Source organism: Epargyreus clarus, unplaced genomic scaffold, assembly GCF_041222505.1.
Source record: "Epargyreus clarus isolate Ecla_fem2 unplaced genomic scaffold, WU_Ecla_fem_2.2 ptg000017l, whole genome shotgun sequence".
Taxonomy (NCBI): Eukaryota; Metazoa; Arthropoda; class Insecta; order Lepidoptera; family Hesperiidae; genus Epargyreus; species Epargyreus clarus.
This window is the reverse complement of record NW_027332225.1, coordinates 3,708,198-3,722,696: the sequence shown is the minus strand read 5'-3', so window position 1 is coordinate 3,722,696 and position 14,499 is coordinate 3,708,198. Positions and strand designations below refer to the sequence as shown.

Genomic DNA, 14,499 nt, shown 5'->3' with positions numbered 1-14,499 from the left:
GCTACTAAGATGCAGCGCCGGCCCTGGGCTATAGAAGTGGTTCTGGATACAAGATGGAAAACGCTATCATAAGTAGGCCCCGCTTATATCCAAATAGATAATGTTAGACAAACTGTTTTTTATACAATGTGAATTACACGGGCTGTGCCTGTCAATACAATTGTATAGGAAAATAAAATCATTTTGTCAAATACGAAGTATTATAAAGCGATAGGAAAAAGTTCAATAAATGTTGACGTTTGCAAGAAAAGTTGATATGGTATATAAACTGTAAATTGATGATAATTATGTATTTAATAAAATCGACATAAAAAATTATGTGAAGTTAAAGTACCAAGGGGTGGTAAAACTTCATCTACCCTTTTTAGGGGTTAGGGCCGGTGCTGTACAGATGAACTGATATCACAACTAACAGTACATCGCTCGCGCAGGAATATATTGGCACATCTATAAGAAATGCGAATTTGACCTTTATATGTTTAGTAACTGTCGGAAAACTGAAGTGAAGGTTTCTGTCCCTAAGTTTATGTGAAGGTCCATAATAATTGACAACCCACAAAATCTATAACAGAATATAATAACAGCTATGTTATGCGCTGCTGTATTTTGCTTTGAAGGGTGTGGTAAGGGAGACATACTTATTTGACTTTCCAACTTAGTTCTCAGGGTTAGCAACGCGTATGTTGGTATTCCAACCTTTGGTGGGAATATAATTTTATCGGGGGTTGATTAGATATGTCCACTTACCATCACTTACCTTACTTACAGGTGGAACGCGTGCTCTTTTGGTAATTCAATATTATAAAATTATAATTATAACCCGTTACATTGTATTGAATATTTCTAAATCCGTAATTCTTGTTTATTTATAATATGATGTAGATGTGCTATTATATTACTATGTGAGTGACTTTTGCAATATTTTTCCTAACTCATAACTAGCTTTTATAATTCCGCTATCTCGTAGTATAGTACTGATATATTTTTAAAATATAATATAATTAATTAAATAAATAAATAAAAAAAATATAAATTGTTAAATAATTATCATTGGAATTAAAGTTTTCACATGTTAAAATTGGCTAAATGAATGTTAATCTCAATTAAATTCGATGTAAAGTTTGATAGACGGTTTACGGCTGTTTTAATAATAATTATAAGTGTAATTCAATGTATTGAAATTAAAATGTACTCCCTAAATTTTGTACTTTGTCAAAAGCTGCAAGATGCTGAGATAGCTTTTCAAAGCGATTGTTCAGATTTTCCGGCGAAAGAAAGTCGATAACTTTCTACAAATTGTCGGAATAAAATTTTGTAGATATTCTCCGAAGTAATGGAAACATAGACAGAGTAACAAAACAGACTCCCAATACAAGATTTACTTGTATTTCATAAGTCATATATATCGTATGTAAAGTCATTCAAATTGTATTCGCGTCTGGCCTATAGCGCAGACAGTTGATAAACTTGTGAGAATATTTTGAAACTTGAAAGGAAAAACATGTCTTGGGAGTCTGTTTTGTTAGTTCGTCTATGTAAGGAAGCCTGTATTGTGTGCTCTTTGTACAATTGTCATTTTGCCAATATTATACCTAATAATAATATATACCTACAATAGTTTGCTTAGTTTTGTCTAGCATAGTGTTTAAAGTTCGATATGTAAGATTTTGTTATTTATTATTCTATATTGATATAAGACTTGGATTGTTATGGAAGTGAAGTGTATGTGATTGTAATGACATGTTCATGTTTCGATTATTTAAATGTGTGTATACATGTGAATAATCAAAGTGTTCATGTGTGCGTAGGCTGACGAGGTTGATTTGTGGGAAGATATCGTGATTTCAATTTTTAATTAAAAGTATTTTACGGAATGTAATCCTATTTTTTTAATGCGGCAATCTGCCACGATGTCACATTGGTCTACTATTTTGTCTTATCACACAAAATAGCCGAAATTGTATTAAATGTAATGCGGTCAATGTCAACACACCATGATATATGAAACGACAGTCATCATTGACACATTTTTGTCCCACTGTTGGGCTTAGTGGTCAGAATGAAGACGATTTAAGGTCACAATAAAATATTCACTCTTATTGGTAAAGGAGAAAATATAAGGACAGACATAATGTTTTATGGAGACACGAAACACAATTATAGCTGTACTTTATTTTTCTCGTCATCTGAGGTCTCGTACTAATGTCCATCAGTGGGGTAGTAATGGTTTGTTAATGATGTGGACGTAAAAATACCTATAAGAAGTTTTTACGCCAAGTTACTAGGTGCATGAACCTATGTACTAAATGTAAAACATGAATCAATGTAGAAGCTAATTATTATATAATATAATATAAAATGGTGTTGTAAACCCGTTTGGATGTTGTGTTCCTGTTTCGTTCCCAAACAGTTTGATTATGTATAAATCAGTATTTCGGTGACAATTCCTTATTTTTCTAAAATGTTATATTATTGTATCGTTTGAAAGAATAGCTTTTGTGATAGATATTGTTTACTTTAGTGTTTAGATATGTTAGTATGTTACATCAATTATTGTAATCGTATTACGAGTGTCGTCATATGTAAAAATTATCGGCAAATCTTACTACTTATATAAATTATTCAATTTTAACATTGACATGTATAAAATATTAAGGTGGGTACATACTGTTGTAACGTAATATGCAATGTAACATAAAAGAAGCTTTTCATTAGTGTGGACGCAGCGCACACGAACTGAGCATGTACCCACTCGCATCCATAGGTAAATATTGATATCTCACCGCCTTGTAATTGAAGGAAGACATTAAATGGCTTAAACGGCTGACAATACTGCCGTTAAATGAATGGCTTTACGCGGAACAATGCTGACATGCGCATATAAGTGGTGCAAAAACACAACATCGAAGAAAAAATGTGTGTGAAATATTGTTTCATTCGTAAATGCTCTAAAAACTACATTTTATTAATTCCAATTGTCAAAACTGGTTACATTTTCTTGTTAGGAGTAATCTTTAGTAACCTATGCTCGCATCTGTTTCCGGCATGGGCGAACATAGTGCAGTCTGCCGAGAACACCATTGCCAATGTTCGCGTGCGTTCCGCAGTACAGACACACGACCCGTCCACACTTCGCTTCGCTTCTTTTGTGGTCGGCAAAAAACCGATAAATGTCAGGTCGCGGCGAGCACGAGTTGAAAAGCTCTACGTTGAAAGGCGTCTACACTACAGCAATTCTGATACATTGCATGTTACGTTACAGCAGCCTGTTCCCACCTTTAGTTTCTTGATACGAACCGCGTAAACTTAGTTTCCTGTGTTAGTCATGAAATGATTCAAATATGTCATATGTGTTGCCATTGTTGAGGACGGTAATATTAATGTGTAGTTATGTTATTTTAAAATAGGTTTTATTTTGTTAACGGTGACGGTTGTAGCCGATGGCCTCGTGCGGCCCAAAGATGTTCTATGTACGTCTGGATACCGCGTGGCGGGAAAAAAGGCGCGAAAGATGAGTTTTTATTGACGTTGACAGGCACAGACTACGTAGAGAGAATAATTTTTCCAAGTAAAACTACGATTTTTGAAACTGGAACGATTACAATGGAGCGTTACATTACAATAATTTTTAGTTATTCATAATTTGTAAATATTATTTGATATGTATCAATCATTTTGTAATTCACTCGCGCGTGTATACTTTGAAACACGCACTTTTCCCGAACCTTAAAGTTATTCAGACGTATACAATATCTTTGACGCAGGCTTAATATTTATTGAACACGATACGATAGCTTCGCAACGATTTGCAATCGGCGAGTTGGGAACACGGTCGATATGTTAATTCTCTAGTCTACTACTCTTGTAAAGACAAAAATGTGTATGAAGAATTAAAACTTTAATTTTTTAAATATTCGGTTTATAAAGTTTCTGCAATATGTGCGTTTTATTTTTATTGATCCCTATTCTTGCTTTTGAGGAATCATTCCAAAGTACATAGAGAAAATATTGAAAAGTGTAATAGTTTGCTCACAAATGCCTAAATAAGGCAGTACATATATTTTACAACAGAATTCTATACATAAATCTTATTTATAAACAAAAAAAAACAAGTAAATAATGATTTGCTTGTATTCACTTTAGCTATTTCCTCGTTGTTATGTCAGAAAAAAATTACATTGTGATTTCCCTATGTTGTTTATTGTCTTTAATATTTACTCATGAAATTAAACAAAAGTTAGCGTTTTTTACACGATTTTATTAAAATAAAGTAGTGCCGCACAGCTTAAAACCTAATCCATCCTCGTCTTGACATGCTTCTCTGTGATCTTGTCCTTCTCGATGATGTACACCACAGCACCCCAGCCAGAGATGGCGTCGCGGTCCGCAGCGTTGACCAACGCCTGAAAACATTTTGGTTTTTGCTGGTTATAGAATATGAAATTGTTTTTGGTATATTTCTTAGATTGACACAAAGTTTAGTGGTTTGAATTTGTGGCCTTAACAGATTCAATTCCACTGTTCATGCTGAAGTTATACATGTTATAAATTGTTGTTGCTTTTTATTGGCATATACTAACATAATAAGGTAAAAATCAACCGATTGTGGACTAATTCTGAGAAGAGTCCTGTATCCAAAGGAGGGACAGTAATGATTTAAGGAACCACATATGTTAGTTTGAAAGCCCTAACTAGTAATAATATTTATTCTTTGTTAATGTCGACAACTTGACGTAAAGCCCTAAAAACCACAGAAAAATAATCAATGTCCTAAAAGTAGTAATTGCTCACCTGAGAAATAGTTTCAAACAGCTCATCGGGCTTTAGGTTGGGCTCCCACAGTGCTTCACACATACCATACAATTGCTCTGAGCATGTTCCTGCCACCACAAAGTCTTCAGGCTCATTTGGACAACCAATCTAAAAAAAATTTAAGTTTTGATTTAATGATTCAAAACTTTTCGATAAAAGAAAGGGTTCCAATCTAAAGTGTATATTACCTGATTTTTATATTTTAAGGCTTTCTACTGTATGTACTTATATATTTTTACTATTGAAATTTGTTTATATATCAGGTTGGCCTATGGTTCTATGTCGTAGAAAACATGGTAAATCGCAACCACATTGTTTTAACTTCACCTATACAATGTTCGTGTGCCAGAGTGCTGTCTTTGTGTGAAAAAATGCTAACTTTCGCCTACAAAACCTTTCATTAATAAAAGGTTAATTTGAGTGGTCACTTAAGGATACTTAGTACAACATAGGTATAATTTTTGTCACTAGAGTTCACTTGGATGCATCTCAGTTCATTTGACTTTGTAGATATATACAAGCCACATGGCTATACATTATTCTCTATACAATTTAAGAAAGAAGAAAACAGGCTAAGCCAGTAATTCTTACCAGATCCATATTGCACACATAAGGAGTGTTATTGATTGTGTCGAGTCCAGCTACAACTGGTTCAATGAAGTAGGGTCCAAAACGCCTCTCGTACAACAAGTTGGACAGCATGGCTGAGAATGTCTTCGGTCTCATTATTCTGCCTTCTTTCAGCTCGTACAGGTTCATTCTGAAATTACATATACAAATTATTCTAGAATTAGATAAAAATCAAAGAATAATCCTTGATGTGAAATGAAGAATGATTGATTTATGTAAACCATTTAGTTTTCAAGTCAGTTACAACTCAATTATATCTGACATTGGTAACTGACATAGAACATAAGACCTGATGCCAATCACAGATACATTGTCACTCCAGAGAACTGAAATAGTCCGCTTATATATCCGTCAGGCACCTTCTATACCAGCGAATCGGAAAACTGTTTTACGCCAGATATAGGGCCCACACTGCATAGATTTACATAATACACTTATTCTGTACTGACTGACACATGATTTGCTTAAGGAACTACTTGTTGCCGTTTAATATACATAGTTTTTACCTGAATTTAAGCCTTTGGAATACTGTCTGAGTGTCAGTCGCCAGGCCAGGGAGACCCACAAATAACGTGGGACCCATTTGGTACACTTTCGGGAAATTGGTGGATATTGTTTGAGCTTGAATACCATAACGCTTGTCCGTGGCGATGGCCACACAATCCTGGCCCTTCATCGCCACCACCGCGCCCCCATTGTAGGCTAAAATGGACTGAAAGTACCAATATATTTAGTATTGCAGTTAAAAGTATAGCACTGTTTTAACGGTATATACATCTTAAATATAAACGATTGTTTATTTGGTTATTTCTGTTTATACTAGATTTGGTTAATTATTACACTGTACACGATATAATGTAGCTGTAACGCTTTCAAAAGGAAAGCCGGTTTTCTGCTAGGAAATACGAATTTTAATGTAATATTACACGAGGTATCTGTAAAACATTTCTTACCATAGTCGCGTTTAAAATTTATAATGAATTGACTACTTTTACCACGTTTTTGCACAATTTGTTTTAGTTTACGATTGTATTCGGTAGTCTCAAAATGACTATTGTAAAACGAAAAATGACATATCATCGGCGAGTGCACAGATAACAAATAGCGCACAGGTAATATATCTGATACATAATGTCAGCAAAGTAGCAATCATTTTGTAATGATGAAATGCACTATATTTATTATTTTATAAAGTATTACATTTAGAATAACATTGAAAACAATTTATTTATTATTATGCTCTACTTTTTACAATGAGGTCCTATTCCAGTGACAGAGGGGGCAGTTTGCCCCGGTTGGGACTTATTAGGGAGAATCCATGGAGAAGCATAATCTCACAAATTAATAATTATATTATCTAATGTTTACTTCCTAACGCCCGTCATTATTAATCAATTTATTTAATGTTTAGCCTACCATAGATCAATATTTGCCAATTACTTCATACAAGACTTAGTCATATTTCGATCTTTGGTAAACAAAAAATGTATAGATTGATTAATAATAATAGGCGTAAAAGATGATTTTTTTTCTACAACCTATTTTTGTCGGCAAACTTAACTTGCTGCCCGGATGACACACAATTCAATAATTACAGATCGACTTTAATCTAGAAAGTATGTATTTGTTTAAATTCGAACTGGAAAATTCAAATTTTAATAAGTGAATACATAGTTCTTAGTTAAGTAATGTATGGCGTGTTAACTGGCTGTGTTAACTGCGTGCTCCGGTAACATAACAGTGACTTGGGCGTGAAGCGAATGCCTAAGAAAATAATAAGAAACAGCAGACAACAATAAATAGTAAACAGAATATTTGAATAAACTACAGTCTTGTTCATTGTTTTATCAAATCTATGATACAAACCATCAACCACCTACGGTTGTCTATAATATAATTAGTGAAAAGTTTAGAAGGAGCAAACTAGCACGCATCATCATCATCATCAACCCGTATTGTCCCACTGCTGGGCACGGGTCTCCTCTCAAAATGAGAAGGATTAGGCCATAGTCCACCATAGTCCACCATAGTGCTGGCCAAGTGCGTATTGGTAGACTTCACATACCTTTGAGATTTTTTTTATAAATCTTTCAGGTATGCAGGTTTCCTCACGATGTTTTCCTTCACCGTTTTAGGAAGTGATAAATAATTTATAATACGCACATAATTTCTAAAAATCAGAGGTGCGTGCCTGGGATTTGAACCTCGGACTCCACGATCGAGAGGCCGAGTTTCTTAACCACTAAGCTATCACTGCCTTAACTAGCACACAATCCTTCTAGATGTACCTAGGAGTCAAATTATGATTGAAGTTCTACGTGGAGTCGACAAATATTTTATTTTTTTGGGTGTTAATTTTTATCATTTCAATGTTCTATAACAAAGTTCATCTAAGTAAAAACACAGATAAAATAAATTAATTTGTAAACAGATACATTGTGTTATGTTGAAATAAGTTATATCTTCGTAATTTTATTTTTTAAACATTTAATTTGTTTACAAAAGGCGACATTATTATGTCATTAACCCTGTGAAATGATAAATTGACGCAGAATTAAGTTCGACTTTCTTATTCTGTTACTGTTTGAGGCGGGAATTTATCTCTCAAACTCTTGGCATACATGTCTAAACGAGCTGTCGTGTTAAACTGCCATTGATCTTTAACTTGCCTGCACAGATTCAGATCGACTTCCACAATCATCAGGCCATCTTTCTCCCTCGACAGACTCGGAGTTCTGCAACCATTGGGAGCAGTCACGTAACTTGATCCATAGTACGACCTTGATACCTTCTCTCTTTCTTTTCCAACATAAAACTCTTCAGTGCCAACCCTATTGATGCTACACGTGAAATAGTTATTAGCAATCGCCGCGGCTCGGGCTTCAGTTCCCCAAAACGCTTCGCCAAACTTCGCAATAGTGGCTGCGGGGTTGAAAACAACTTCGGCACCGTTCAGAGCAAACATGAGCCAATTTAATGCGTGGTGACGTCCATAGCATATATTTACCGCTATTTTAGCGTATTTCGTTTCAAAAACAGCATGTCCTAAATTTCCAGGAGCGTAATACGAAGTCTCACTGAAGCTTCCAACGCTGGGTAAATGGTTTTTACGATGTTTCCCCATGAATCTACCTCTTTCGTCGATTACCACCGCTGTGTTCCACCATACCCCATCATCTATTTCTAGTATAGGGGACACTATAACCATATCATATTTCTTCGCTAGTTGGCTCAGGAACTTCGTACTGGGTCCATGTTGGGCTGATTCAGCAAAGCCTGACCACTTTTCTTTTTCTTTTGTGCAGAGAAAAAAGGGCATGCTCCATGTTTCTTGTAAGCACAGAATTTGGACACCTTCTGAAGCCGCGATATCGATTATCTTTTCAATTTTATTGAATATAGCTTGCCTTTGTTCGTTAATAGTCCTATCTGTCGGTAAAACAATCGAGTGTTGGATTGTACCTAACCTCAATTTCCGCGGCGGTCTGGTTTGTTCTTTCTCAGCTGAAAACGAATAAGCCGCTATTTCGAAATTGTTCTCCTTACTTGCAATCAATGATGACTCCTTCAGCTTCAATTCACAATGGTCTTGTCTACCGTAATATATTCTATTGAACTCAGCAAATTCTTTTGGGGTTAAATTATTTTTAATTAAGTTATCGAAAGAGCGATGCGACTCCATTTTGTTTGTCGCGGATACTACATACATAAGAAGAAACGATACTGATATCAAGTTACGTAATCCCATTTGTGATCTGTGACCACAGTGTGACTGTGCGGTTTCATTGCGATGTATACCAACCGCATTCGTATTAGAAATATTGTCTCAATAACGATATGGAACAAGGGTATTGAATTATCTTCTATGTATTATAAAACTGAATCATTGTTTCTAAGTCCCGTATGCCCTTGTAATCTTTTCAATATGGTTGCAATGAAACTGTGTAGTTCGCACGGCGCTAATTTTGAACAAGTACAAGCCATTTGTAATAGATATCGGGCGAGTCACTTTAGGCAAAGCTGAATTAAACCCCGCTTTTAGAAGTATCCAAATTTTCACAGGAGCACCTATCTTTCTACTTTTACAACATAAACTTAAAAAGATGACATTGGAAAAGTTGTTACGTAGGGAATAAAATGCCAAAAAATCTGGGATTGGCCCACGCCCCAGTTATAATATAATGAGGTAGAGCACGGATCATCCAGCCACCTCCAAAGCGTGGAGGACCAAAAACTCATGCTACTCATTTACCACTATTTTTATAAGAAATCTTGTCTCGTATCGTTTTGTTATGAGAAGTTGGGAGAGCTTTGGTGCTGAGCCTATGATGTAAAGAATACCTAGATAGCGCAGAAACAGATGGAATACCCCATAAAAAACCCAGACTAACGAAATAAATATATATCTTTTTTAATAACATAGGAGTAGGATGCAGTCCACCTTGTCATAAACTACTACTGCTATTGCAGGCTACTGCCGCCCATGGGCATCTGTATTCTACCCCAGATTAGATATTCCTACATGAGATTAGCCCCAGATGCGCCGCTACCCCTGAGAACTAAGCTGGAACGCCTCGGAAAAGTATCTCTCTCTTGCTACACAATAAAAAAGCTATAAACAAAAATCAAAGTGGATCATCCAATAAACGCATGTCGTATGTTGTGTGTCGAATCGTATAATAGGTATATAGCTACCTACAATTAATAACATGAAACGAGTGTGAACGAGTATCAGTGGCAATTGTTTTTATATAAAATTGAAACAAGCTTGCTGCTCACTGATGTTAAGGAGTCAAGACTCCTAAATAGGAAAGGAATTGTAAGAAATAGCGATCAAAGATATGTGACTGTTTCGACATATTTGGAACAACTCATATTAGTGTTTAAGAAGAATCAATACAAAACAAAATATAGCAGTTTTACATTTTTGCAACAACCTTCAGACTAGACCACAGCAGACTTATAAGAATCATGAAGTACCTGTCTACGTTTAATTAGATATAGGTCCATCTGTTACTAACAATCAATCTGTTGTAATTTTACGCAATGTTGATTGAAATTTCACATTTTTTAGTAGCGAGTAATTGTTAAATGTCTTTTAATGTCGTTATCCCGAAGTTCACTACGCTCTATCTACCTTTCATAATTTCTACGTAAAATACATTTACCATACCGGTTTGAGGACTGTTGATCTATCGGCTACATTAAGTACACCGCTATGTTACCTAAGTACTTGTCTATATTTATAAGCACGGAATGCAGACTCCTGCCGACCGTCTTGCATATTGATGCAATGTTTATATTCACACCATTTCGATAATAAATCAAGTAATGCATTTAAATTCTAATGTGGGTGATCCGCCCATACAATCAAGCTTACATATCAATTAACTTTAACCTGTTATGTAATCCTAATAACAACAGTAGGTATATTCAATGGATGAGTACAAAAATATTTAATCTCAAGAAGCAAATATTTTAATTGAATGATATTTAGAATAACAAGTGTTTGCGTGGTTATTTTTTAATGTTATCAGTGTAATGTTTCAATATTTTATAAATATATTTAAGTAAATGCCTATATTGCTAACAACTGCACAGATTTGAGTTTATTAGCGGTACGATCTACAAATATAATGTATACCATACGAAAATATATTTTTTATAGGTAGGCTTTAAGAAACATTTAATAATAAAAAAAATATAAATAAAGTATTCAATTTACTTTTTGTTATTCTTCTATTCATTTATTTAAAATATTTATTTAAAATTTTGAATGGCATAATTCAAAATAACGTAGTTTTAATGACCTTTCACTACCACTCCAAAGTAAATAACTTAAAAATTAGGCTAAGTAAAAATATTACAATTTAAATTTTAGGTTATTAAATGTGGTGTAATGAATTTGATTTATAAGCTTAATTATCATAAAAATCTTTAAACTAGCTACGATTAATAAAAGTGATGACGTTTCAAATCTTAATAAGTGACTTAGCTGAATAGTATAAGTATTAAGTAAATTTAAGTGAAATATTACAAGTCACGTTTACTTGTTGATAAGCCAAATATTTTTCCTTCGATATTGTCTTAAACTTATCACATATATCAAGGTCTAAGGCCACCAGATACTGGGCGGACCACACAAGAAAAATAATAAGTGACGCTTTGAATGCACCTAGAGACGAAGTACTTGTGCGATCAAATAAAAGCCCGAACGATCGAGAAGGACCAGTCATTAGCGTCTTGTGCTCCAGACTAGATACACGGCAACCGAATACAAAATGGAAAACGAAACCCAGAGTCTCGAAACCATCATCAACAGCAATCTGACTGGCCATGACTTAGACGAATTCAACAGGATCTACTATGGTAGAAAGAATCACCAAGAAGTACCTATTAAGGACTCCTCGATCGCTGCTGCGAAAGACGCTGACTTCGAAATCGCGGCTTACGCGTTCCCAGCCAAGAAGGAGCACACCAGACCACCCAGGATCGTCAAGGTAGGAGTCATCCAGCATTCCATCGCCGTGTCCACCGACCGCCCAATTAACGAGCAAAAAGCGGCTATTTTCGCTAAAGTGAAGAAAATCATCGATGTCGCTGGTCAAGAGGGAGTCAATATCCTCTGCTTCCAAGAACTGTGGAACATGCCCTTCGCTTTTTGCACCCGCGAAAAGCAGCCCTGGTGCGAGTTTGCGGAGTCTGCCGAGGAAGGACCCACTACGCGCTTCCTTCGCGAATTAGCCGTCAAGTACGCCATGGTTATCGTCTCCTCCATTCTCGAGAGAGACGAGAACCACTCCGATATCTTATGGAACACCGCCGTCGTGATCAGTGACACCGGCAACGTTATTGGCAAGCACCGCAAGAACCACATCCCAAGAGTGGGAGACTTCAACGAATCTAACTACTACATGGAAGGTAATACCGGTCACCCGGTGTTCGCGACACGCTACGGCAAGATTGCTATTAATATTTGCTTCGGTCGCCACCATGTACTGAACTGGATGATGTATGGCTTGAACGGAGCCGAAATTGTGTTCAACCCTTCAGCGACCATCGCGGCCGAGGCTGGCAGTGAGTACATGTGGAACATCGAGGCCAGAAACGCTGCAATCACTAACTGCTACTTCACGGCTGCCATCAACCGAGTTGGATATGAGGAATTCCCTAACGAATTTACTTCAGCTGACGGTAAGCCAGCGCACAAGGATCTTGGCTTGTTCTATGGATCGAGCTACTTTTCCGGGCCCGACGGCGTGCGGTGCCCCGGTCTCTCCCGCACCAGGGACGGCCTGCTGATCGCTGTAATGGATCTGAACATGAACAGACAGATCAAGGATCGTCGCTGCTACTACATGACCCAGCGCTTAGACATGTACGTGAACAGCCTGAGCAAAGTTCTGGACCTCGAATACAAGCCCCAAGTCGTTCACGAGAATGATAAGTGAGCTTCGATAATAAAATACACCTACGCGCTTAACAAATCTGTACGAAATTCTTGTGTCAACACTTTGCCATATTCCGATGCTATTTTTCACATATAAGTTTTAAATGTGAGCACGCTGAACTGATAAATATATTATAATTATTATAAATATTTTTTGTTTTCTTTTCTTTCATTTACTTACTATTGATGACACGTAAATTATAATTACATACGATTGCAAACATAAGACTAGGTAAGGAAGTAAATTGTCTTATTTAATCTGTTTACTTTTACATAATGATACCACTTATCAGTCTCGTAAATCGTTTAATTACTAATACACCAGACACAGACTCATTAGGAAATCTATTAGTATTTGTTTTTATTTTATCATGAGACTCAATGATCATTAAGGTTTATAGGTTCACATTATAATTACACTAACTATTCTTATTCTACGGATTTACATGCCTGCTAAGTCGAAGATAAACTTATTCGCAAATAACAAAACACCTTTTTGATTTCCATCTTATTATTAAGTACATATATACTACGAAACATATTTTAATGCAGGTTTTAAAAAAATAAATGTAGATTAAAATAAATAATCTATTGATTCAGAGATGTTTTAAAATTGAATGTAATTAAAATTATAATTTATTAATTCAATTAAAATCTATGTTCATATTTGTCTGTGTTCTCATGATTTCTTTATTTTGTTTAAAATATTATTAGTATAATTGTGTCCTATAATAATAACATAGTTTATGCAAATATGTAGATATCCTATTCGTCATTGATGTCCCTTTGAACAAGAACGTAATAAATTCCACGTATGGACTTAACCAGAATAGGATCCGGCCCCATTAGGTTTGCGGTGTATTACAATAAAAGTATTGATTTGTTCTTGAAGATTTTGAACATATTGATATCGAATCATCTCGTATTTCAGAAGGACTAAATTCATCATCATCCAACAATTACTGTTGCACTGCTGTCATAGTCCACCGCGCTGGTCATGTGCGAATTATTAGACACGGTTTCCTCACGATGTTTTCCTTTAGATTAGAATAATTAGAAGAGATTAGAAATGCGTGCCTGGGATTAGAACAGCGGACCCCTCGATCAAGAGGCCGGGGTCTTAACCACTAGGCTATCACTGCGTATCATCTTATTATAGGAAGAGTCATTTATATTGCTGGAGCTTTGCAGTAGGTGACCGGTACTGTTAAGTGACGGTTAAAATTACATCTATACTTCGCCCAACGTTCCGTTATTTTATCATTGTGCATTTTGAATTTGAATTAGATTGGATGAATTTTAATGTATATTTCCAGAAAACAGCCCGTGCCTCCTCTCATAGTGAGAGAGATTTAGGCGAAAGTTCACCGTGCTGGCTAAATGCGGATTGGTAGACTTTACACACATATTAAGAAGTTTTTTAAGATCTGTCATGTGTGTAGGTTTTCTAACTAAAGATGTTTTACTTCATCGTTATATAAATAGGTATATAGTGATAATTTATTTATAATTTCTGTTATTAACTTTACAAAATCAGAGGTGCGTGGGATTTGAACCTTAGACCGCCGATTGAGAGGCCGAGTTTAAACTACAAGGCGATTGCTGCT

The 14,499-nt window shown here is 35.6% G+C and overlaps 3 protein-coding genes across 3 annotated transcripts; 1 reads left to right on the top strand and 2 right to left on the bottom strand.

Annotated features, from left to right (window-relative positions):
- Positions 1-4,237: 4,237 nt before the first annotated feature.
- On the bottom strand, positions 4,238-6,554 carry Prosbeta3 (proteasome subunit beta type-3). Its single transcript, XM_073082130.1, has 5 exons — positions 6,396-6,554; positions 5,949-6,154; positions 5,404-5,572; positions 4,792-4,920; positions 4,238-4,403 (listed from the first exon to the last, which is right to left on the bottom strand). The coding sequence occupies exons 1-5, from the start codon at positions 6,396-6,398 to the stop codon at positions 4,293-4,295; spliced, it is 618 nt and encodes a 205-aa protein (XP_072938231.1). The 5' UTR covers positions 6,399-6,554; the 3' UTR covers positions 4,238-4,292.
- A 1,170-nt stretch (positions 6,555-7,724) lies between these two features.
- Positions 7,725-9,151, bottom strand: LOC140749007 (beta-ureidopropionase). The gene has a single exon (XM_083059007.1). It carries the CDS (start codon positions 9,149-9,151, stop codon positions 8,012-8,014), a length of 1,140 nt encoding a protein of 379 aa, XP_082915133.1. The 3' UTR covers positions 7,725-8,011.
- Positions 9,152-11,663: 2,512 nt separating this feature from the next.
- Positions 11,664-13,042, top strand: LOC140748975 (beta-ureidopropionase). Its single transcript, XM_083059006.1, has one exon. It carries the CDS (start codon positions 11,724-11,726, stop codon positions 12,891-12,893), a length of 1,170 nt encoding a protein of 389 aa, XP_082915132.1. The 5' UTR covers positions 11,664-11,723; the 3' UTR covers positions 12,894-13,042.
- The last annotated feature ends 1,457 nt before the right edge of the window (positions 13,043-14,499 follow it).